At 40.8% G+C, this 23,349-nt stretch overlaps 1 protein-coding gene across 5 annotated transcripts in view; it reads right to left on the reverse strand.

The window, feature by feature from the left end:
• GLRA2 (glycine receptor alpha 2) overlaps positions 1 to 22,994 on the reverse strand; it is a 169,320-nt gene extending 146,326 nt beyond the window's left edge. For 2 of the 5 annotated variants that reach the window (XM_032795937.2, XM_032795936.2), the window contains exons 1-2: positions 22,347 to 22,994; positions 20,042 to 20,175 (exon numbers count right to left, since the gene is read on the reverse strand). In XM_032795937.2, coding sequence (XP_032651828.1) covers positions 20,042 to 20,175; positions 22,347 to 22,414 — 202 coding nt within the window. In that variant the 5' untranslated portion in view covers positions 22,415 to 22,994. Of the gene's footprint in view, positions 1 to 20,041; positions 20,176 to 22,346 lie in introns of those variants that run through there. The other 3 variants (XM_032795938.2, XM_032795939.2, XM_032795942.2) reach the window with 3 other exon arrangements.
• Positions 22,995 to 23,349: the final 355 nt, after the last annotated feature.

The raw sequence follows: 23,349 nt of genomic DNA on the forward strand, positions 1-23,349 counted from the left end.
AAAGGTTCTTCACCAAGAACTTCCTGTCCTCCCACCAAAGACAGAGACATGACAGATCAAGGTGGTTACAGAATGAGTCACAAAAAAGAAGCATTTCCTCTCCAGTAGCTACTACCAGAGCTATCTGCATATTGACATACACTGAGGTCAAACACTACACATTCAGCAATACAGTTTTGAAGTGTTGCATATGGTTTTGCCTGAGTATCTCCTGTTGAATTTAATGAGAGTCATGTAGGTAAAATCCCAGCAAAGTTTTGAGGAAAGAAAATCTCAGTTAAGTCCAATTTTTATATGCATTAAAGAGCTCCTGAAAGTTGCTGGATTAATATCCCTGAAGAGTGATGACCTCTGTCCTAGGACAGGAACCAGAGGAGTGGGGTAAGTTTCTTCATGCCACACAAGAGCCTCAGCTTTGCACTAGAGGGACCATCTCTTGGAATTATAGGAGAGTACATTCACCATGCCTATTAATTTCTGTCCCTTTCTGATGAGATTCCCAGTAGAAATGCATGTAGGAGCCAATTATAGGGTTACTGTACTGAGATCATTTCACTTAGGGCTTGTCTACACAGTAAATTATTTTGCAGCAAACCAATGTATGAATGTACCGCACAGCAACTTATCACGCAATAACATCCCCTGCGATCAGTGCTGTGAAAGTCCTGCAGCGCGGGTTAGTATACTAGGCTTTGAAGCAGTAGTACGCTAAGCTGCTCTCCAGAACTTTCACTGCACTATAGCAGTGATCACATCGGACGTTACTGTGCAGCAAACAGTAACTTGACATGTAGACAAGCCCTTAGTCTGTCTAACATTGAGTCTCTGCTTAGCAGTTCTGCCCATAGACCAGTGATCTAGAGGTGAAAGCTCTATATGCAATTGCCAATCTCCTGAGCTATCCAGTCTCCTTATTTTCATAATATAAAGTTACATGCATAAATCTCTATGCACTAAAATAGACTATGGGTAAAAATTTAAAAGTACGTAGCTGATTTAGGAGTCTAAGTCCCATTGACTTGTAATAGGAGTTAGATTCTTAAATGCCTATCTCACTTTTGAAAACTTTGTCTTACACTTTTCATTCTTCCTATATATTTCAACCCAAAAATACCTTGCGAGTCCTCTTCTTTCATGCCCTTCCATTCCACTCCACTGCAAGCCATTTAGCTCTGAAAATCTGTCTTCATTACGCCATTGTAACAGAGCAATTGTTACCACTTATTTCTTCCTTTTGGGAATTTGAATTGATTGTTTTTATTATTGATTGGCGTGTGAAGACCCAGGAGTGTGCTCCTTGTCTGGTCTCTAGAGAGTGCTCATTGGAACCAGAGAATGGGAAGGTAGCAGCTTTTCAGGCATGACAGCTGACAGCTCCAGGACTATCAGTGTGAGCAGATTGCAAAGGCAGTTGTTTCCCAATAGTCTATGAAAACAGCCAGTTGCTTTGCATGAATGGCTTTGTGCTGTTGATCAACATGTAAAGTGCACAATCTGTGCCAAGGCATGAGTGTGAGCCTCAGCACCATACACACTACTGCAATGCTATTTGTACAAAATATACCTTGTAAGGGATCATTTGAAATAACACAATGGTCAATAAAATCCTTGGGAAATGTATATGACAATACTGGGGGTGGCTTTATGGATACTCATGGATATTATCCTTTAAAGTTTGTGACTAAAAGGTGTTTAAACCAGGCATGTCAGGAGTTGATAAACAGGTTTTCTCCAGACAAAGGAAAGATTCCTCAAATCACATGTGACCAAATTCAATGGACTATTCATTTGTATCAAGAGTTGCAGGACGAGAACATTTATATCGTAAAATTGCATCTGGAAGCACCACATAGGAGCACCCCAGGCACACCTTAATCAAGATGGGGTCAGCCCCTGAAAGGAGGCAGGAGACTGAATCCCAGGGGATAAATTTAACCCTGAAAACATGGCCAGACTTTGAGATATGGACACACTGAAAGACTAAGTTATCCTTTACCTGAGGAGACAAGGAAAACCAGGACCTTGGACTCTTTGAGGACCCAGGCTAAGAGTTAGCAGCTATTTCTAGAAAAGGAAGAGTGGTGAGGTAACTACCTTGAACAAAAACTGTAGCTTGTTGAGTTAGTTCTGACACATTAGAAAGCGTATCTTCACTTTTTCTTTTTTGTAACCATTTCCAGCTTTATTCCTTCTACTTGCGATTACTTAACCAATGACCCTCTGTTAATAAATGTGTTTTATTTTTACTATAAACCACCTCAGCACTGTGTTTGAAGGAGAGGATGTGCTTCCACTAGGTAAGTTAATAAGCTGTATTTTATTGACTCTATCAAAGAGCAGCAAACTTAATGTTGTCTGTAAATGTACAGAGATAAGTGCTGTGCAGTGCAAAGAGACATCTCCGAGGAGGCTGGAGTTCACTGATTATTACCGCTAGCCAAGGTTAAGACTGGTAGAGTCTCAAAAAGTTTGCCAGTAAGGAAAACAGACTGGTGTGTCAGGGAGCTGACACAGTCTAATCTCCAGCAAAATTTACTCTTGCTGAGGCAGAGGGGTAACACAGTGGCTCAGAGCTGTGGGTATCCCTAGAACATGTTACAATGAGAAGTTCCTTAATATGGTCAAATAAAAAATCATGAAATTTGCATTCCAGCATGGGATCAGCCAAACGCCTCCCATGCACCATTATTTTTAATATTTTTTTATTAGTGCTCATCCAAACTACCACACAGTAGAACCAAGTGATAAACAAAAGACGCATTGTGAAAGAAAGATAGGTGTTTGTGTGTGTGGATTAATGTGAAAAAAGATTCATATTGAAATTCTCACCAATCCACTCTACAATTCAATTTTCAGTCATAATGCACTGCTCCGTTGTTCTGTTCTGTGTACTCCCCCACTTAATGTAGAATCATAGAATCATAGAGATGTGGGACTGAAAGGGACCTTGAGAAGTCATCTGGACTGAGGCAGGACCAAGTAAGCCTAGATAATCCCTGACAGGTGTGTGTCCAACTGGTTCTTAAAAACCTTCAATGACAGGGATTCCACAACCTCCCTTGGACGTCTATTCCAGAGTCTAAGTACCCTTATACTTAAAAGTTTTTCCTAATATCGAATCTAAATCTCCCTTGCTGCAGATTATGCCCATTACGATTTTTCCTACCTCCAGTGGACATGGAGAACAATTGAACACAGTGCTCATTAAAACAGACCTTAACATATTTGAAGATTATCAGATCACCTTTCAGTTTTCTTTTTCCAAAACTAAATATAACCAGTCTTTTTATCCTTTCCTCATAGGTCAGGTTTTCCAAATCTGTTATCATTTTCGTTGTTCTCATCTGGATGCTCTCCAGTTTGTTCACATCTTTTCTAAGTTGTGGAGCCCAGAATTGGACATAGATTTCCAGCTGAGACTTTACAGGACTCTAATATAGGCTGACTGGTTTGTAATTTCCCAGGTCTCCTTTGTTCTCCCTTTTTAAAGATAGGTACTCCAGTCCTCTAGGACCTCGCCCGTCCTCCACAAGTTATCAAAAATAATTACTAACAGTTCCAAGATTGCTTCAGCTAGTCCCTTAAGTACCCTAAGATGAATTTCATCAGGACCTGCCAACTTGAATACATCTACTTTATCTAAATATTCTTTAACCTCTTCTGTCTCTGTGGGGCATGGGTCACTTTCTGGAGGATTCTCTGCACCTTGAGGTCTTTAAACCACGATTTGAGGACTTCAATAACTCAGACATAGGTTAGGGGTTTGTTACAGGAGTGAGTGGGTGAGATTCTGTGGTCTGCACTGTGCAGGAGGTCAGACTAGATGACCATAATGGTCCCTACTGATCTTAAGTCTATGAATCTATTTTGGTTTGCATTTCTTCCTCCTTGTTGTTAATATTAATTGTTTTGAGAATCTGTCACCATTAACCTTTTTAGTAAAAACTGAAGCAAAAGAGGCATTAAACACCTTAGCCTTCTTGATCTCTCTGTTATTGGCTCTTCTTCCCCACTAAGTAGAGGATCTACACTTTCCTTCAACTTTCCCTTCATCCTAATGTATTTATAGAACAACTTCTTACTGCTTTTTACATCCCTTTTGTGTATGTTATTTTGTGCCTTAGCCTGATTTTATCTCCTACATGCTTATACTATTCTTTTGTCTTACTGCTTGGGAATTTGTCCATATTTCCACTTTTCATAGGATTTGTTTCTGCTTTTCAGGTCATTAAAAAGTTCCTGATGGAGCTATTGTGACATTACACTCCATATTCTTTATGGAAATATACTTATGATATGGATATGTCATAACTGAGATATACTTTATGCAAGATGGCTCATTGAAAAGGTTATGATCTACTGAATGTGTTTATCTAATTTGTATGCATGTATCATTTTTGTATCTGAAGCTAGAAATATTGACCATATATTTGTATTTCAAATGTGCTACTGGGTGACACCCGCAACTAGCCCTTCAGGTACAACAATGAAAAAGCCAAACAGGGCTGATGGCCCATCAGCAAAGACAATGGACTGTGAAAGAGCTTAGTCTTCCTGTGGATGCTCCAAGCAGCCTGCAAGTAATGACTGCTATGACCTTGCAAAGACATGTGACTGGGTCACCTGGTACTGGACCCTCTCCCCACTTGGAATGCCAGTGTGTTTCCACTGGAAGGCAAAGGGTTTCTGCCATATACAAGAGCTATATAAGGCAGGGGAGTGACATTATCAAGGTTCTCCTCTGTCTCCCCTCCCAAAGAGACACTGGGAAACACATGGAAACAAGAACTGAACTTGAGGGAGAAGAGTTGAGCCCAGCCTGGAAGGGTGTCTAGCCTGTGAGGAGTGTGAAGTTTCAAGCTGCAGAGCAGTGCAACTGGCTTCCAAGAATCTCTGTAATCTGCCTGAGAAACATTTAGGGTGAGAAATTACTATTTGTCGCTAATTTCTTTAGTGAATCAAGCTTAGTTTGTTAGCTTTGTTTTGTTTGTTTGTTTTTTGTTTTTTTGCTTAGTAATCTGCTTTGTTCTGTTTTCTATCCCTTAAAATCTGCCTTTTATAGTTAATAAATGTATTGGGTTTATTATTAAACCCAGTTTGTGCCATTTCTAACAGGGGGCAGGGGCAAGAAGGTGTGCACGTCTCTCTTCATGTTGAGGAAGAGGGCGGATTTTTATGAGCTTTTGAGCTTTCCCTGTGCAGATTATTTTATACAGCACAAGACGCTATACCTTTGGGTCTGCACTCCAAGGGAGATGGACACCTGAGTGCTGGGCAAGTCCCTTAAGCTGAGTCTTCCCAAAGCTGATCTCAGTGCTTGTGTCTTTCTGCAGCTGGGTGTGGCCCTGCCTGTGTGTGCTAGAAGAAGTTTAAGAGCCTGGCTTAGCAAGATAGCATAAAGGGGGTCCAGGCTGGCAGAACAGGCATTCTCAGCAGTATCTCAGTACATCAGGTGGCACCTTAAAAGAGGGGCAGCCCATCACAGCCCTATTTCTATTTTTCTTTCACATTGGAATAGTTGGCAGTTGGGCCTTTAATATTTTCCCTTGAGAAACTGCCAGCTCTCCTGAACTCCTTTATCCCTTATATTTCCTTCCCATAGGCCTTTGCTTACCAGTTCTCTGAGTTTGTTAAAGGCTGCTTTTTGAAGTCTGTTGTTCTTATTCTGCTGCTCCCATTCCTTTCTTTCATTAGAATAATGAAATCTATTCTTTCATGATCACTTTCACCCATATACATTTGCACAAACTATATGATGTCTTATTTCTGAATTCCTTAGTTTCACACCCAAATCCTCCCACTCCCTCCCTTCTCTAAGGCCTGATCCTTTACCAAAGAAGTGAATTGGAGCTTTGGAGCTCAGTGAATACAGGATCAAGACCTGTATTGATCAATAATTCCACTATTCTCCCTATTATCCCTGTGCCCAAACTCAGAAACAGATTTGACTCTTTTCCTTTCTGCTTGGGTCCTGTTCCTTCACTTTGTTTCCAAAGTCTGCCAGCTTTTCACTTAATTTCTTCATAATTCACCTTACCTCTACCACTAGAACAGTTCTCTACATTTTGAACACCTCCGTAATGGCAACCTCCCGCTCTTTAACCTCCTTGTATTGCCACTAGTTCCCTTTGCAATCCATGCAGAATGCTGCTCTGAAAATAATTTCCCCTTCCTTCTCAGCTCATATCACTCCCTATATGAATGCCTTCATTAGCTACCTAGTCACTTATGTATTGTTCTCAAGCTGCTGGTCCTCACCTCTATGGCCTTGTATAACTCTGCTCTCTTTTCATCCTACTCTCTCTAAATTGTTCCTAAACTCTACCACTGCTTTCTACATTAATGCTCACTATTATCCTTCTCCACTCACCTTTATACTTTCCTTCTGTGCTATCTCTTATACATGGAACAGTTTCCCATTCCCTATGCACCAACCGAGCACCCTCTCTTCATTCAAATTCCTTCTTCAAGCACACTTCAGTGATTCATTTCACCAATAAACTGTCATTGTCACCAATTCTTCCCGTATATTAAGTGAAAAGAAATGGGACCATCTTGTAAACTGAACTAACCGGTGCATTTTAAATCTGTGCTTGATTACCTGCTTTACTGAAATTATGTCTTCTGGGAGAGGGTGCTCATTGGAGGCTGCAAAGAACTTCAGTGAGGCTTCACACAGGCACAGAAGTTCTAGATTTTTTGCATTTTGAACATTCATGTTGAATAGCATTTTACTGCACAAGTAGCCCCATGGAGCAACGGAACTGCATGCAGAATAAGGAGCTAATTAATGTAAGAGTGGCAGAAATTGACCTACATTAATTATAGTTGCAGTGATTTACAAAAGAATATTTAGCTTTTCATCTATAGAAAAATGAATTAATATTCTGCTTTGAGCATACAAAAGAAGCACGCACACTTTAAAAGCGTGGCAAAACTGTAGTTCCAAGGGGGTATGTATCATGAAAGGTGCAAAATTCTTCTTCACAGCTATTTCTATGTGGCTGTAGATAGTCCATTCAATCTGATCAAAGTTTTAAAAAGGTTTGTTTTGAGACAGGAAGTTAACATTTGAGCATAGGGTAAATATGCTGGGAGGGGGGTCCCCCAGAAAAACACCTCAGACTGGCCTGATCTTATGAGCTACTGTCATTTGGAAATGAAAGTTGCAGCTAAATTCCCATGATATGAAGTCCCTGCAAGCCATGGACCCTCCACACTTTCAGTTTGTTATGAGTATGCAGGGCTGGTGCAACCATTTAGGCAACCTTGGCGGTTGCCTAGGGCACTAGGATTTGGGGGGCACCATTTTCTTTGGCAGCAACCTTGGCAGCCGGATCTTCGGCTGCCCTGGTCACCACTGGCAATTCGGGGGAGGGAGCTGGGATGGGTGCGCAGGGAGGGCCGCCTGCAGTAAGTAAGGGCGGGGCTGCACGCAGGGGAACTCCTCGCCCCAGCTCACCCCTGCCCCACTTCCTCCCCAAGCACACCGTGGCTGCTTCACGCCTCCCAGGCTTGCAGTGCCTAAGCTGATTGGTGCCGCAAGCCTGGGAGGTGGAAGAAGTGAAGCAGCGACTGCATGCTCGGGGAGGAGGTGGAGCAGGAGTGAGCTGCTTCACTTCTCCCACCTTCCAGGCTTGCGGCGCCAATCAGATTAGGTTTCGCAAGCCTGGGAGGCGGGAGAAGTGAAACAGCGATGGTGTGCTCAGGGTGGAGGCAGAGCAGGGGTGATTTGGGGGGGGCTGCCTCTGGGTAGAGGTTGGGGAGCTGCTGTGGGGGGCTCAGGGCAGGGGCTTGGGGATGGGGGAGAGTGCAAGATGGAAGTTTCGCCTAGGGCGCAAAACATCCTTGCACCGGCCCTGTGAGTATGTGTGCATTTATGTGCGAACAGGAGCAGCAAATCAGGGCAGTTTTGCAAGGGAGTTCTCCAAGTAAAGGAGGAGACTACATGACCCTGGGGGTGAGTTTGTTCTCTCTTAGTTTGTTGTTGTATGCCTGTTTGCTTGCTCTGTGCCTGCTTAATTGACGTTTGTAATGTGCTATGTTTGGGAGGGGGCTGTGTGCTGAGCCTTGCGACCTCCTAGGCAAGGCTGAGAACTTCCTAAGGAGGCTCTAGCCTGCCATCCTTTGACTCCTAATCCCTTTTTGATCCCTTGACAAAGGGACATGGCTAACTCAGGGAGAACAAAAGTAGAAAATGCTAGCTCCTAAAAAATGCTTGAGGAGCTAGCAAATAGGAGCAGCAAACATGGGAGTTTTGTAAGAGAGTTCAGAAATGGAGCATGAGAGCCAGATACACCTAATAAACATTCTCTAAACTTAAGCCAATAGTCGCCCCCGCCACCCAAAACAAACAAACAAGCACACAGAGAGAGAGAACAAATAAACAACGAAGCAACCCTGCAAGAGTTAAAATAATGCAGGCAGATGTCCAGCAGCAGGGTGGTGGCTATCCAGATTATTGCACTGAATGCAGTATGTAAGATCACCTGCCTTGTTGGCAGGTATCATGTGTGTGCACTCGGTGCAAGCAGCTCATGGCCCTCAAAGACCCAATCCAGGCTCTTGAGACCGGAGTGGCTTAACTGGAGGAGTTAAGGGAGACAGAAAGGTACATAGATGAGACTTTCCAGGACCCAGTAGAATGGTCCAATCCCTGGTCTCAGCCTCTGTGATGTTAAGAAAGATGAAAGTCTCACAGAAGGAGAACATCCAACTGGAGTGGAGGGAAACAATCTCATAGTTCGGAACTTCCTTCCATATGATGTCATGATATCCTAAAGATACCTCTTGGGGGGAGGGGTCCCCTGTTGTTAGGAGGAGACAAGGAATAGTAATCAGTGATTCAATTATTAGAAATAAAGATAATTGGATTTGTGATGACAGGGAGAACTGCATGGTGAATTGCCTGCCGGGTGCAAAAGTTGTGGAATTCTTGAGACATCTAGACAGACTTATATGTCATGCTGAGGAAGAGCCAGCGGTCGTGGTACATATAAGTACCAATGACATAGGGATAGGTAGGAAAGAGGTCCTGGAAGCCAAATTTGGATTGCTAGATAAGAGATTGACATCCAGGACCTCCATGGTAGCATTCTCTGAAATGTTTTCAGTTCCACGTGCAGGACTAGGTAGACAGGCAGAACTGCAGGGCCTTAATGCATGGATGAGATGATGGTGTTCTGAGGAGGGATTTAGGTCTATTAGGAACTGGGGAACTTTGAGGGAAAGGAGGAGTCTATACAGGAAGGATGGGCTCCACCTAAGCCAGAACAGAACCAGATTGCTGGCATGAAAAATTAAAAAGATTATAGAAGAGTTTTTAAACTAAGGGATAGGGGAAATCTGACAGGTGTGGAGGAGCACACAATTCAGATAGTCACATCCCTTAGGGAAGGATGTATTAAAGGGGCTATGCTATATCCTAGTAAAGAGGAGAGGACAGACATTGATTATACACAGGTAGGAACCAAAGTCAAATGAGAACGAGTCCCATTCGGTTACATCACATGGAGACAGACAACTAAATACTGACAAATGTTATAAGTGCTTGTTTACAAATACAAGAGGGCAGCTTTCGCTCCAAGAAGAGACAAGGAAGTTTCCAGAAGCTGGAGAGCCAGAGACCACAGGGAAAGGTGGCCTTGAAGCCAGAGACAAGGTATTGACTTAAGATTGCCTTCTGCTTGTTTGTCAACCTTTGTTATAAAAGAGTAAACCTCCTTAACTGAGATTGGGTGTGGCAGCCCACGCTTCTAGCTGGGGAGCAGCAGCAGACCCTGGTAATGGGGATTTCAGTTATCCCCATATTGACTGGGTACATGTCACCTCAGGATGGGATCAGAGATAGTTTCTAGACACCACAAATGACTCCTTCTTGGAGCAGCTAGTCCTGGAACCAACAAGGGGAGAGGAAATTCTTGATTTAGTCCTAAGTACAGCACAGGATCTGGTTCAAAAGGAGAATATAGCTGAACCACTTGGCAATAGTAACCATAATATAATTAAATTTAACATCCCTGTAGGGAGGAAAATACCAAAGAAACCCACACAGTAAGATTTAACTTAGAAAAGGGGAACTACAGAAAAACAAGGAGGCTAGTTAAATGGAAATTAAAAGGAACAGTCCCAAGAGCAAAATGCCTGAAAGCTTCATGGAAACTTTTAAAAAACACAATAATAGAGGCTCATACTATATATACATATATCCCAAATAAAAAAAACAGTAAGAGGACCCAAAAAAATGCCACCATGCCTAACAGAGTAAAAAAGGCAGTTAAATACAAAAAGACATCTTTTAAAAACTGGAAATCAAATCCTACTAAGAAAAATAGAAAGAAACAAACTCTGGCAAATTTAGTGTAAAAGTGTAATTAGAAAGGCTAAAAAAGAATTTGAAGAGCAACTAAAAAAACACAAACTAACAGAAACTTTTTAAAGTATATCAGAAGCAGGAAACCTGCAAAACTATCAGTGGGGCAACTGAATGATCAAGATGCTAAAGAAGCACTCAAGGAAAATAAGGCCATTGCGGAGAATCTAAATGAATTCCTTGCATCAGACTTCACTGAAGAGGATGTGAGGGAGATTCCCACATCTGAGCCTTTCTTTTTTGATGACAAATCTTAGGAACTGTCCCAGACTGAGGTGTCAGTAGAGGAGTTTTTTGAACAAATTGATAAATTAAATAGTAATAAGTCACTAGGACCAGATGGTATTCACCCAAGTGGCCTGAAAGAACTCAAATATGCAATTACAGAACTATTTATTAACTGTAGTATGTAACCTAGCGCTTAAATCAGCCTCTGTACAGGATGACTGGTGAATAACTAATATGACACTGATTTTTAAAAAAGGATCCTGGCTTTTACAGGCCACCAAGCCTATCTTCAGTACCAAGCAAATTGGTTGAAACTATAGTAAATTACAGAATTATGAGACACATAGGTGACCACAATGTGTTGGCGAAGAGTTAACATGCCATTTGCATAGGGAAATCATACCTCGCCAATCTATTAGAATTCTTTGAGGGCATCAACAAACATGACAACAAGGGTGATCCAGTGGCTATATTGTACTTGAACTTTCAGAAAGACTTTGACAAAATCTCTCATCAAATCTTTTAAGCAAAGTAGGCAGTCATGGGATAAAAGGGAAGGCTCTCTCATAAATCAGTAACTGGTTAAAAGATAGGAAACAAAGGGTAGAAATAAATGGTCTGTTTTCAGGTAAGAGAGAAGTAAACAGCAGGGTCCCCCAAGAATCTGTATTGGAATCAGTGCTGTTCAACATATTCATAAATGATTTGGGAAAAGACATACACAATGAGGTGGCAAAAGTTTGCAAACGGTACAAAATTAGTCCAGATAGTTAAGTGCAAAGCTGACTGTGAAGAGTTAACAAAGGAATCTCACATTTTCTCACAAGAAAATGGCAGATGAAATTCAATTTTGATAAATGCAAAGTGATGCACATTGGAAAATGTAATCCCAACTATACATACAAAATGATAGGGTCTAAATTAGCTATTACCACTCAAGAAAAAGATCCTGGAGTCATCACTGTTTTCTTTCTTTGCAAGTTATACAACAGAGTGAAAGAGGACACCATTCTGACTCAGGCCATGCAATGGCAAGAAGGAACAGGAGAGGCATCGCCTCACACTGCCTCTTATATCCTTGGTCGGGAGCACAAGGAGAGCTACCGGGCATATGAGGGCCAATGGACACTGCTTTGAAGAATTTCTGGATTCAGGTGCCTGGTGCGTGTGTGTACCCCATGTGTGGAATACACACAAGGACTAGCACTCAGAGAAGAATGTCCTGTTCTGTTCATTCCCTCTGAAGCATCTGGCACCAGCCACTAGCAGAAGTCAGGATACTGGGATAGGTGAAGCATTGGTCTGACCCAGTGGTTAGTATGGCCATTCTTATGTTCTTGTGTATATGTACATTTATATATAAATACATAAACACATTATATATCTATACACATTAATTATACATATATCAATTACATGTGTTTTCTAAGGCAATCAGAACACATAAAGATGTTAGGTGGGTGAGTAATTCCAGTGCATCAACCTCCATTGCATGAAATATTTAAATCTATGCAGGATATTTAGCTATTGATATGATCAAAATAAAACAATTTAAATAGAATTTTATCAAAAGATCATAGTGTCCTTCTTTGATATCAAAGATCTTGGGTTTTGCTTTGACATTTGCTTTTTTGTAAATTTCCTCTGTCGTTTAAGTGGCATCAGCAGACCAATATTCCACAGCAACAGTCAAATCCACTGATATCACTTAATTAAATCACTGATTCTGAATAAACACAACACACTATAATGACAGTGATCACTTTCAGTCCATGGAACTCCTGTTGGCCTCACTGGTATATTGGAAGAGAACCCTAAATTGAAGATCAGAGGGGTAGTCGTGTTAGTCTGGATCTGTAAAAGCAGCAAAGAATCCTGTGGCACCTTATAGACTAACAGATGTTTTGGAGCATGCGCTTTCGTGGATGAATACCCACTTCGTCAGATGACATGCATCTGAAAGCTCATGCTCCAAAACGTCTGTTAATCTTTAAGGTGCCACAGGATTCTTTGCTGCTTTTACTAAATTAAAGAGTGATGGAAATGAAACATAAGCCCCCACTAGTGCTCTTGCAGACTATAGCAGGTATACAGGAATTTAAACAGAAATAGAAACGAGGATGTGCCTTGCATAGCTATGGTAAATATAGGCTTATCCATTAAAACAGAAGATGAGCTATGCATGCCAACAGATTGAAGTTGGATAGCATTCCTTTTACTATGTTTCACACAAAGGATAAAACAATTGTTTATTAATAGTTTATCCTTATATACAGCCAAATTCTTCACTCAGATATGCACACAACTTCCTCAGAAATCAATTAGAAGTATTTCAAGGAAGAATATTGTTCATGAAATTTATCCCCATAGCAGGGTTCCCCCTGACTTTCACAGGCAATGATAGCATATATGTAGGGAGGATGACTGCGTGGCCATGTTCTCAGACTGACAGATCATTGGCCAGGGTCATCCAACTGCTCTCAAAGGAGAATCCTGCCTATTTACAATGTGGATGCACTAGCAGGAAGGTAAGCTGCATTCTTTTGCTCCTTTGATGCACCCAATCAAGAGATCTCAGGATTTTGCCATCTGTTAGATTTGTCCCTTATGGATCTTGAATGATATGACAAATACTCAATTTTTTAACATTCATTTTGTCTGGTCTTATGAGAGACGTTAGCTGCTAGCCATTGAAGTCTGGCCTTATTGAAGGTTGTTAGCCATGCTCAAATATAGCTCTCCAGTTTCATAGCCAACGCTGCATGGTGAGGTTTTCAATTTTTATCTGTTATATTTTACAGGAGTTTTTAAAAAGATATTTATTTTAAATTGGCATCTTTTGATTCACTTGAGTCATTTGCATACAGTGCCTCTTCTTGGCACATCAAGAAATGACATTGTCATGTGTCAACTGTGGCTCCATTCAGTCCCGTTCCGTTGTCACATAAAGCTTCTCTTCCTCTTGTTACATGCTAATTCATTTCAGGTACTTGCAGTGGACAAATGGATTCAAACATAAGGGAAAATTTGACACTTGGTGCCAAGGAGTTAAAGTGCATAAGCCATTTCCTGTAACAGTTGTGAGGCTAATTTTTAGTCCATGTTTATTATTCTGATTTAAACCCACTGACTAAGCACAAAAATGACATGGCAGAATTATAATAGCAAACTACTCTTTTACAACTGCAGCCATTACATGCCCAAACTTCCTCTCTCTTCACAAGGCTTCAGTGAGTTTCACGTGCGCTCTTGCCCAGAAACAACAGCTTTGGGGCAAGATACCGCACAATATATTGTAATAGCAGCACTACACTATCTGGTGGAAAAGGAAAGTGCCCTGCTGATGGACCCCTAAATGTAAGTGCACAGAAAAAATGGATAGATTCTTTATCAAATCATGACTTAAAGGAAAACAGCTAGATGTAACTATAGCTATGAGCATGAGGTTTTACAGCATCACTGTAACTAACACTGTTAACCTCTTCTATGCCAAAATAGAGTGTACCCTCAGAAACAATGGGGCCAAATCCTCCCTACCCCATGCCCCACACAAGACACCACCACCCCCTCCGCATTCCACTTTCTTAATGCTGCCTCACAGCTCAAAGCAGGTAGATAATCATCTTAGTCAGCCAGATGGGGAGGCCCCTGGCATAACTGGATCTAGATGGTCACCCTTTCCTGCAGAGGCATGTGTAGGATTGGTCCCAAGGCATGCAATAATAACACGAGAATATTATTCCATTTTGAGGATGTTGCATAAAATCCTTAATATAAAATTCCAGCAAAATGGAAAGGTGAATTAACACATAGGGCTGGATTTTTCAGGGAAGCTGAGAAGGGTTGTGAGAGAGTGCCTCTGAATCACTGATAGAGCCCGGTGTTTTGTTAATCCTCATGATCCTTTAAGGAATTAAGCCAAGGAGAGTGGAGTACAGCTGAAGGGAGATGGTGCTTGTGGGCTGGTGAGAACATTACGCTCAACAGCCATCATGCGCCATTGGCAGTGAGAAAAATCAATTCACCAAAGCTCGCGCAGGGAGATGTATGTTACTTTCCACTGCACCAGCTAAGTCTCCTGTGCCCCAGAGGGGAACTGTCTTGTGAGGTCAGCATGTCAAAGAGGTCCTGTATTCTTACTGCCACCCTCCCTCAGAATTTCCACTTAGGCTTTCGATTACCGGCAGGATTACATGGAATAGTCATTGGCATGGACTACAGAAAAGATGTGTTAATACATCTTCAGGTCACCCAGACCACTTTCCCATCTTGTCCAGCACTGCCCACTTGCTGGGCTGACTTTGTCATCCATGTCCCCCACCCATCCCCCCAGCAAAAGCCACTGGTTCCCTGTCTCTGAATTCATGTCAACACAGCCAGACTGAATATGATGGTTAGTTCCTCACAGCTTTACCTACTCATATTTTCCTTTAGCTGCAACTATTAAGCACACTGGAGCGAGCTGCTCCTAGCTGGCAATAGGAGTAATTGAAAATCCTAAAATAAACCTAAGACATTCACTGAATTCTGTATAAGCACCCATGCCCACTGAACCAGATCCTGAACTTGTGTAAATCAGTATAGCTACTCTGAAATGAATGGAGATGTGTTACTTACACCAGCTGAGAATCTTACCTCCACTCCCTTTCACACCCATTATCCTTCCTCACCTGTGGTCTTTTCAGTGTGGATGTAGAGATTTGCTCACACTGGTGAGGGCTATGTTCCTTTTTTCCCATTTTGTTAAACCTCAGTGTACAGGTCCTGAGCAAACAGAGACGATGAAATCCTTGCCCCATTGAAGACAATGAGAGTTTTGCCATTGACTTTGACAGGGCCAGGATTTCACACAGCACAACAATGACATTTTAGTTGGCTCTTCATGCTGCTTTCAGCAGTGCTCAGCAGCCTGCAGGACTGAACCATAGTGAGAATCCAGTGCAAACTTCTGCTGAAAGACTGTCAGATGTGTTCATTCCTACTTCATTTGGTGTGAAGGACAGATTATTATAGCTGGAAAATGGTTTTTCATATTTGATTTGCTGTAGTGTGTGTTTAAATTTTAAATTTGATTTTAGACTATACATTTGTAACAAATGGAAATTAAAAAAATAATTAAAATAACTTTAAAGATCAATAAATGCAAGGAGATTCTAATTTTAGGCTTCTGTCACCCCCATGACTCATGTTGTGATTAAGTTGTTGATATGCATGGTCATCATGCCATTGCATGTGCTTTTGCACATCATGTTAAGTCAGCCTGAGGTGAACGGTGGTAATCCATGATAGAACACTGCAACATTACTTCATTATCTTGTGTTCTTATCTACCAGAAAGCATACCCTTGGCTATCGTATTACAGCACAGATGCCCTCTTCCATTACTTCAGCTATCCCTAAAAAAAATGAAGTAAGTTAAAGTGCCCCTCTCCTCTTAGAATGTCTTTGTTTTTGTAATTTAAGACAGGAAGTTAATATTATGTTAATGAACTGTGTGTGCAGGACAACATGCATTAATTATCTTTTAGAAACAAGGTTCTCCTGACAAGGTAGCTAAAAGAAAAAAACATCAACTTGAGTGATAGCACCTGATCCAATGCTGACTTGAGTCAATGGAAGGATTCCCATTGACTGCAATCAGAATTGGATTGGGCCTTTAAATATTTATGGTTTAACATTCATCTCACTTTCCTTTGTTAAGCTATTAGGACCTTCAAATTAAGTACATGTAAGATAAAGTGCAGGTCACCTAGGGGTATGTCTACACTGCATTTAAACACCCGCAACTGGCCTGTGTCAGCTGACTCAGGCTCACAGGGCTCAAGCTAAGGGACTGTTTCACTGTGGTGTAGACATTTGGGCTTAGGCTGGAGCCCAAAGTCTGGGACCCTGCAAGGGGGGGACGATATCATAGCCTGGGCTCCTGTCCAAGCCCCAACATATACATTGCAATTAAACAGCCCCTTAGCCCGAGTCCTGCAAGCCTGAGTCAGCTGGCATAGGCCAGGCACAGGTGTCTAATTGAAGTGTAGACATACCCTACATGTTCGACTTAGAAAGCTCAAAGCAAGGAAATTCTTAGCTGAGACTGCCACTGTGTCCTTAACGCTCCCTATGCTGCCCATCATGGTGACAATCACTCTCATCCCCTGGCGGTTTTGCACACAATCTCTTATTAGGCTTATAAGAACTGGAAAACAATTTTCTATTCAAAATAATGGCAAATGACAGTGATAATTCATAAGGTCACTAGAGTGGAAAAGACTCTACACTGAACAGTATTGCTGCTAAAGGACCTAATGTCACCATGTCATCAGTGTCTGATATTTAAATTATTTGATATTCACCTTGCTGCTTTCACTTAATCCATCTGAATTTTTTATTCAAGAATGCAAATAAGAAAAATTATTCTATTTGTATAAAACATTTTGCTTAAGTGAACAATCATTTTTCCCTTACGCTAAAGCGAGTTGCCTTTATGTCAGAAGTTAATCAAATAGCTGTTTTCCAGTGACTCAGACTTTCAAACCTGTCACATAAATGTATTTAAATTAATGTACATTCAGTAACATAAAATAAGAGGATGCAACAGAATTGCCTTCTTCATGAATACCAGACTCTTTTCTGACAAAGCAAAAAATGCCAGTTATAGACCAGAGAAAAAGCTGTGTGATTGAACTGTTATTGATATGAAGCAGATGTAATCTGGATGAATGCATAAACAATATCCAAGGTACTTTGGTTCACAGTTTCTTTTCTAAAATGCAGTTAATAATATTCACCTGTTCCATAATCACATGCAAAGTCAAATAATAGACTTATTTTAAGAGACTTTTTTTTTGAACACCTTTTTGGCTTAAAATGATTTAATATATTGTTTTCAAACATACAATGTAATCAATAATGTAATAATTTGACATTTTACACTTTAATACATTTCTGCTACTCTGAATGTTGCTATTGTATTGACGGATCCGATCACAAAAGCAAAGTAAAATAGATAGTAAAATCTTAGAAACTGAAATATGTTTTGTAACATGATCATAATACTGAACTTGGTACAAAAACACCTGCTTTTTTATTTATTCATGTATTTATTTTAAGGGGAAATTATGCAAAACTAGAGAGACAATGCTTTTTACTTTTGTACTTTTTGGAAAATTTGCATGAGATCTGGATATTGGCCAAAGCTGTGTTTTTCAGCTAACTAACTGGAACCTGGAATATATAGTAAATAGACCATAAGACTGCTTATGATTATTCAGGGTTTTCACTGGTGGTGTGAAGTTCAAAACTCCATGCACAGCATCTTCACTCTGGTTCACCAAACATGATGGATTTGTAGAGAGGATTGGATGATAGAAAACAATGACATAACCTGTCAGACCCTTCCCAGAAAGATTCAGAAGAAGGGAAGTTGTGCAAATATCGAAGCTGAATTTCTGATTTAAAAATGCTACAAAGTGAAGTTCTGCTCTGAAAAATGACTTTGTGAAAACAGCACTGGTGGAGTTCTGTGTTTATTGACATCCAAGGCTTAACTGTGCCTTGCAGGCACAGCCCTCCTTTGGAATCAGTGGGAAGCCACCACATCCCTGGTGGGACATTGGAAGTAACTCATGTCAAGCACTTTGGAATGGAACAGCATCCTCATTTTTACTGGATGTAGTTTATTATCTCCTATGCAGCCAGTCAGCTCTGCTTACCAGTGCATCGAAAGAGAGAGCCACAGTCCTCTCTGCTCCCATCCTTCTCCTTTGGAGGTGCTACATGTCCCCCAGGAAGTAGGGAAGAAGCAATCTGTTTACCCTTGTGTATACAGACTGCTACTGTGTCTGGTCTTATGTACACAAGGATGGCTTCTTGCATTCTCCTCCCCAGCTATACCCCCATGGAATGGCTAGGCAGAATCTGTCCTTAACAATTATTTATCTGTTCAGTTCAGGACAAATTCTGCCTTCCTTTACACCCTATCAAACTTCACTGAAGTCCATGTGACGGCATGTGGTGTGAGTAAGAGCAGAAAATGATTTGGGATTGTTGTTTTTGCTATAACAACGCAGCCCCTGCTACAGGAAAGCACTTAAGCACATGCTAAATGTTAAACACATGCTTAAATGCCATTAATGTCAATGCCTAAGTGCTTTCCTGAATTGGGGCCACAGTTTGACTGGCAGTTTCATCAGCTTTTCTTGGAATCTAGAAGCCATCTTTCTAGCTCATGCATCGTAAACAGTAAAAAAGATTCCACATTCCAAATTCGGCAGTTTGCACAGGATAGAGTGAAGGCAGAAAATGGTTCTTGATTTGAAATGTAATTAACATTGCTGTCACTGATGTGTGAGCTCCCTCTCTCATACTAGCAGCATCCACTGCCTGAACAATATTCTTTCACACCAATAGCTTTCACTGCAGAATTAATAGGAGTAAAAAGTAGTAAAAAAAAATTGTCACCAAATCCAGCAGATATTCATTTGAAATACTCACAGGGGAGCAGACCTATTGAGGAAGAGAGTACATTTTCACATAGTCGCTTTTCAAAAAATAACTGCACTTTGAGCTTAGATTTCTTTGTTAAAAAAGGCAAGTTTGGTAGAACTGTAGAGTTCTTGAGCCATTCTAAATGCTTAAGAGAAAACTTGATCTCCCCTTTCTGGGGACCAAATCCTGAACTCACTTGCATGAATGTTGAAAGGGCAAAAGCAGTGGAAACACTGCTTATCCACTGACTAGTGGCCAAAGCTGTGGAAGCCTCAGCATCTGCAGCCTCACATGTGCTGATGCTAAGATGCTTGTGCTCATTCGCCACACAGCAAAGAAAATAGTGTGAGAATAGGGCAGGGCAGGGAGCTGCCAAACCAAAGCACAAACCTAGGTAACCCTAAATCAGCATATGAAAAAATAATTGGACTATGTCCACTATCCTACCCCACAGCCAGTAATGGCTGGAAGAAGTCTACCATGTGGGTGCCCTGGCCCCTAATTCCTTCATCTCTCTCAGAGTTTTACATGAGCACAGCCCTTTTACTTGGGATTTGCTTGAGAGTTCAGGATTTGGCCCTGTCTGTCTAGACACTTCAGAAATCAGCAAATCCAGTTGTATTTAGTAAGGGAATCTGGAACATACTTCTGTTTATTGTTTAGATCAGTAACTAGAGAGATTTCCAGAAGTGACTTCTAGCAAAACCAAAACCTTGATCCTTTACGTATATTGTTTAATGTATGGCTACATTCCAAAAGAAGGCTCCATCTAAAGCACCAGGAGCCTGATTCTCCACTGTGCTTCTCCAGTTTTATGCCAATGAAATAATTGATTTCAATGGAATAATTGTTCTGCAAAAATGGAATAGTGAAAAGGAGAATCAGGCCACAGATGTAAAGTTATCAAAACCCATAGTATGTCACGAAGACTTCCAATTAGTTGATCAATAGAGAAACTTACCTTTAAAATTTGGTCTGATTCTTGCATCATACCCTGAAGTCCTTCCCATCAATTTGTCCAAAAAATCTGAAGGAGACAGGGTCTGTGAGGGGGATTTTCCAGATCTGGAATCATGTTCTTTACAGAAAGTCGCCCTAAACAAATTATTAGCCACCATTAGCGACTATTCAGTTCTCATTGCCTTTATGTTTAGGGAGGAAATTAAAATACTCTTTAAAAAAATCTTCATCAATGTTGATTGTACTAATGAATAGATAGGCAGAAAATGGATCCTTGTTTTCATCAGAAAACTTTATTTTAGAAGTGAAAATAAGTTTCAAGTAAGAGAAATATATCAGTGCATCACAATTTGTTCTATAGAACACTTAAACTATAAAAAGAAAATTGTTAAAACTGTAGGATTTTAAATAGATGTCTTCAACTTATCTAATTGCTTAAAACATTATCCTGAGGACTTTGATCTCCCAATTCATGTTATTTTCAGAGTTATATGTATGCTACTGAAACCATTTTCACTTTAAACTGGTCCTAAGGTGGCTTCAAACTTCCATACAATGATTGGCAAAACTCATCACACAACAGTGAAAATCGTTGACTTTGTTAATATCCAAAACAAAACAAAAACTTAGGAACAGCAATAGTCTTTACAGATTCCATCTAAGTTGGTTTTAAATTGTGTTAATTAAAGAGTCAATTCTGTAACAGCTGTGTGTGGATTTTTCCTGAAAAGGGTTTGAGAAGCAAACACATCTGATTTTAATCTTCTACCCACAGTGAACAAAGATAATGGGCCTTTCCCCCATCTTTCCCTTCAATTTGTTTTTATATCCAGCCTTTTTTGAATAGCTCTGTGTCTTGAGGTTTTAACATTAAGTTAATAGTACCACTATGCCTTTGTAGCTTTGTATATACAGCATATTAGATATTTCAGGGGAAGGGAATCTCAGATGATCGTTCCCTAGAAAAAATAAACTGGAAGCACTTGAACAAATTTGGACTGCAGGGACATGAATTCTGTCATAACCATTATTAAATCAGTGGTTTAAAATATGACTAATTCATTTGGTTCCTAAATTATCTGTTTTATATTTCAATAGCATCTCTGAGAGGTATCAGAAGTAATCCTATCACAATGTCTTCTACAGTTTTGGTATATTTAAATATGTGCCCAAAAGACATCATTCACTTTGAGCAGTATTTCTTGTTACTATTTTTTATCATCAATGAGTGTGTACCGATCTGCAAACAGCTAAACAAGTATGATGATCTGAAATCTAAAGGAAATAAATACTATTTCCCCCCACTAAAATGTTTGAATTGTTAGAATACTATGTTGTCTTCAACATTTGTGACATTATCACCATATTTTGCAGGTTTCATTTTTCTGACAATGACGTGGTACTGCTTTTGATATTTTAACAATGATAGAAATTATTCCCCACTTAACTGGTATAAATGTAATATACAATAATAAAAAGTGGGTAGCCATTCAGTAATCTTATTTGGAATGACCTAACACAAAATGTGTTTCCACTTGGAACCACCATGGTGAGTAATGTGGCCATCCCAAACTTGTGAATATAAATAATATTTCACTCTGTCACTGTACACACACACACACACACTTTGTATATGTACATACATATATACTATACACACACACACACACCATATTACATTAATGAAACTCAGGTGAACCATTCCTTTGACAAACAACCCTCCAATGCTTTTTGGAATTGTAAGGAAAACTCAATAACTGAAGCAATATCTCATCTCGTCTTTGAAATTTCAAGAACATTCCTATATACTGCTGCTTGAAGTAAGGAGTGTAAAGGAATTATTGATTGGTCCAAGGTCTTCCCAGATTCAGAGAACTGGTTCTCTAGATACAAATAACCACATCCCTGACAAAACGGGTTCAATCATTCCCACAGCTTGGGAGATAAAAACAAGGCAACCTACTAAATAACTTCCAGTGGGAGTGGAGAGAGTAAATTGCATTCCAAAAGGGGGGGGGGGGAGGGGAACAATGAAAATGTTGTTCAGCTATGTAGAGGTTATTAATATGGCATTATAAAAACGTGTCTTTAAATCAGAGAAGTGGAAAATGTAATGCACAAACTTAGGATTTTTTTGTATGTTACCAAGCAACGGGGCTCTTCCAGTGTAAGAGGGATTGCCTATACAAAATTAATAGGAAATACTTTCAGACGTAGCAAATAAACTAGGTTAACGTAAGGTGGTTGCTTATAGCTATGTTTTCCACCCCTTTTGGTAAATATCAGCATACAGTTATTTCACCTACCTGAAATGGTTTGTCTCTAAGAAAAATGCAAACAAGGCTGTCAAAATTTTCACTAGCTTCCCGTTCATTCCTCCTGTTTTGTGTGATGATTATGGAAAATATCCCAGAAACGATTCCAGAGAGAAGCAGGGGGAAGTACCTTGTGCTGTCTAGATTCCCAAATCCAGCAATAATTTGATTTTCTTGACAATCAAAAAGAGGAGATCTGGACGTCTACAAATTGGGGGTAAAAAATAAGAAGTGCCAGTCCTCGGAATCATGGTCAGGTCAAACCCAGGCTCATCTCCAGCAGCCAATACAAAAGAGACAAAGCATCAGAACTGGTGGTTCCCCCGGCTGCTTTTATGGAATGATGAAAAATTAAATAAAAATTGCCCTGCTACCTTAAGAACATCACGCAAAAGGAAATCGCTGCCCCGTGGAGAGCTCTATCTGTTGTGGGTTTGTTTGATTTCCCTTTTGCTTTGGAAATCAGTATCTATGAGTCGTCGTGGGGCTGTTTCTTTCCTTTTCTGCCCTCCCACTCCCGGCAGCGAGTTGTAAATATTGCTGTGGAATGATTGGTTGTGGGCTACAGAAAAAGCTACGCTCCTGTGCCGGAATGAGACGGGAGCTTACCGTGCCTATAAATTTCAGCACTTGGACAGCTCCGAGCCCAGCTTGTGCGCATGTATCTTTCTCCAGCGCGGGGAGAGAGGGGCTGCAAGCACAGAACGTGACTCGAGTTCAGAGCCGTTTCCTCCCCGAGGAGAGACTAACTCTCCCGTTTGCAGGGCTCCGGGTGCTGCAGAACCGCACGGGCCCCATTTCCCTGCGCCAGGGGCAGGGGCAGGGAGAGCCGGCGCTGGCCGGCCGATGAAGCCAGATGCTGCAGATGTTGCTCGCCTCTCCCGGCCCAGCTGTTCTGGGAGAGGAGGAAGGAGGCGACAGGGCAGAGCGGCAAAGCGGGGTGGAAACAGGGTAACTAACTCAGAAATCTCCAGCCTCTCTGCGGAATGCTTCC

The sequence above is a fragment of the Chelonoidis abingdonii genome, chromosome 1, assembly GCF_003597395.2.
Source record: "Chelonoidis abingdonii isolate Lonesome George chromosome 1, CheloAbing_2.0, whole genome shotgun sequence".
NCBI lineage: Eukaryota > Metazoa > Chordata > Testudines > Testudinidae > Chelonoidis > Chelonoidis abingdonii.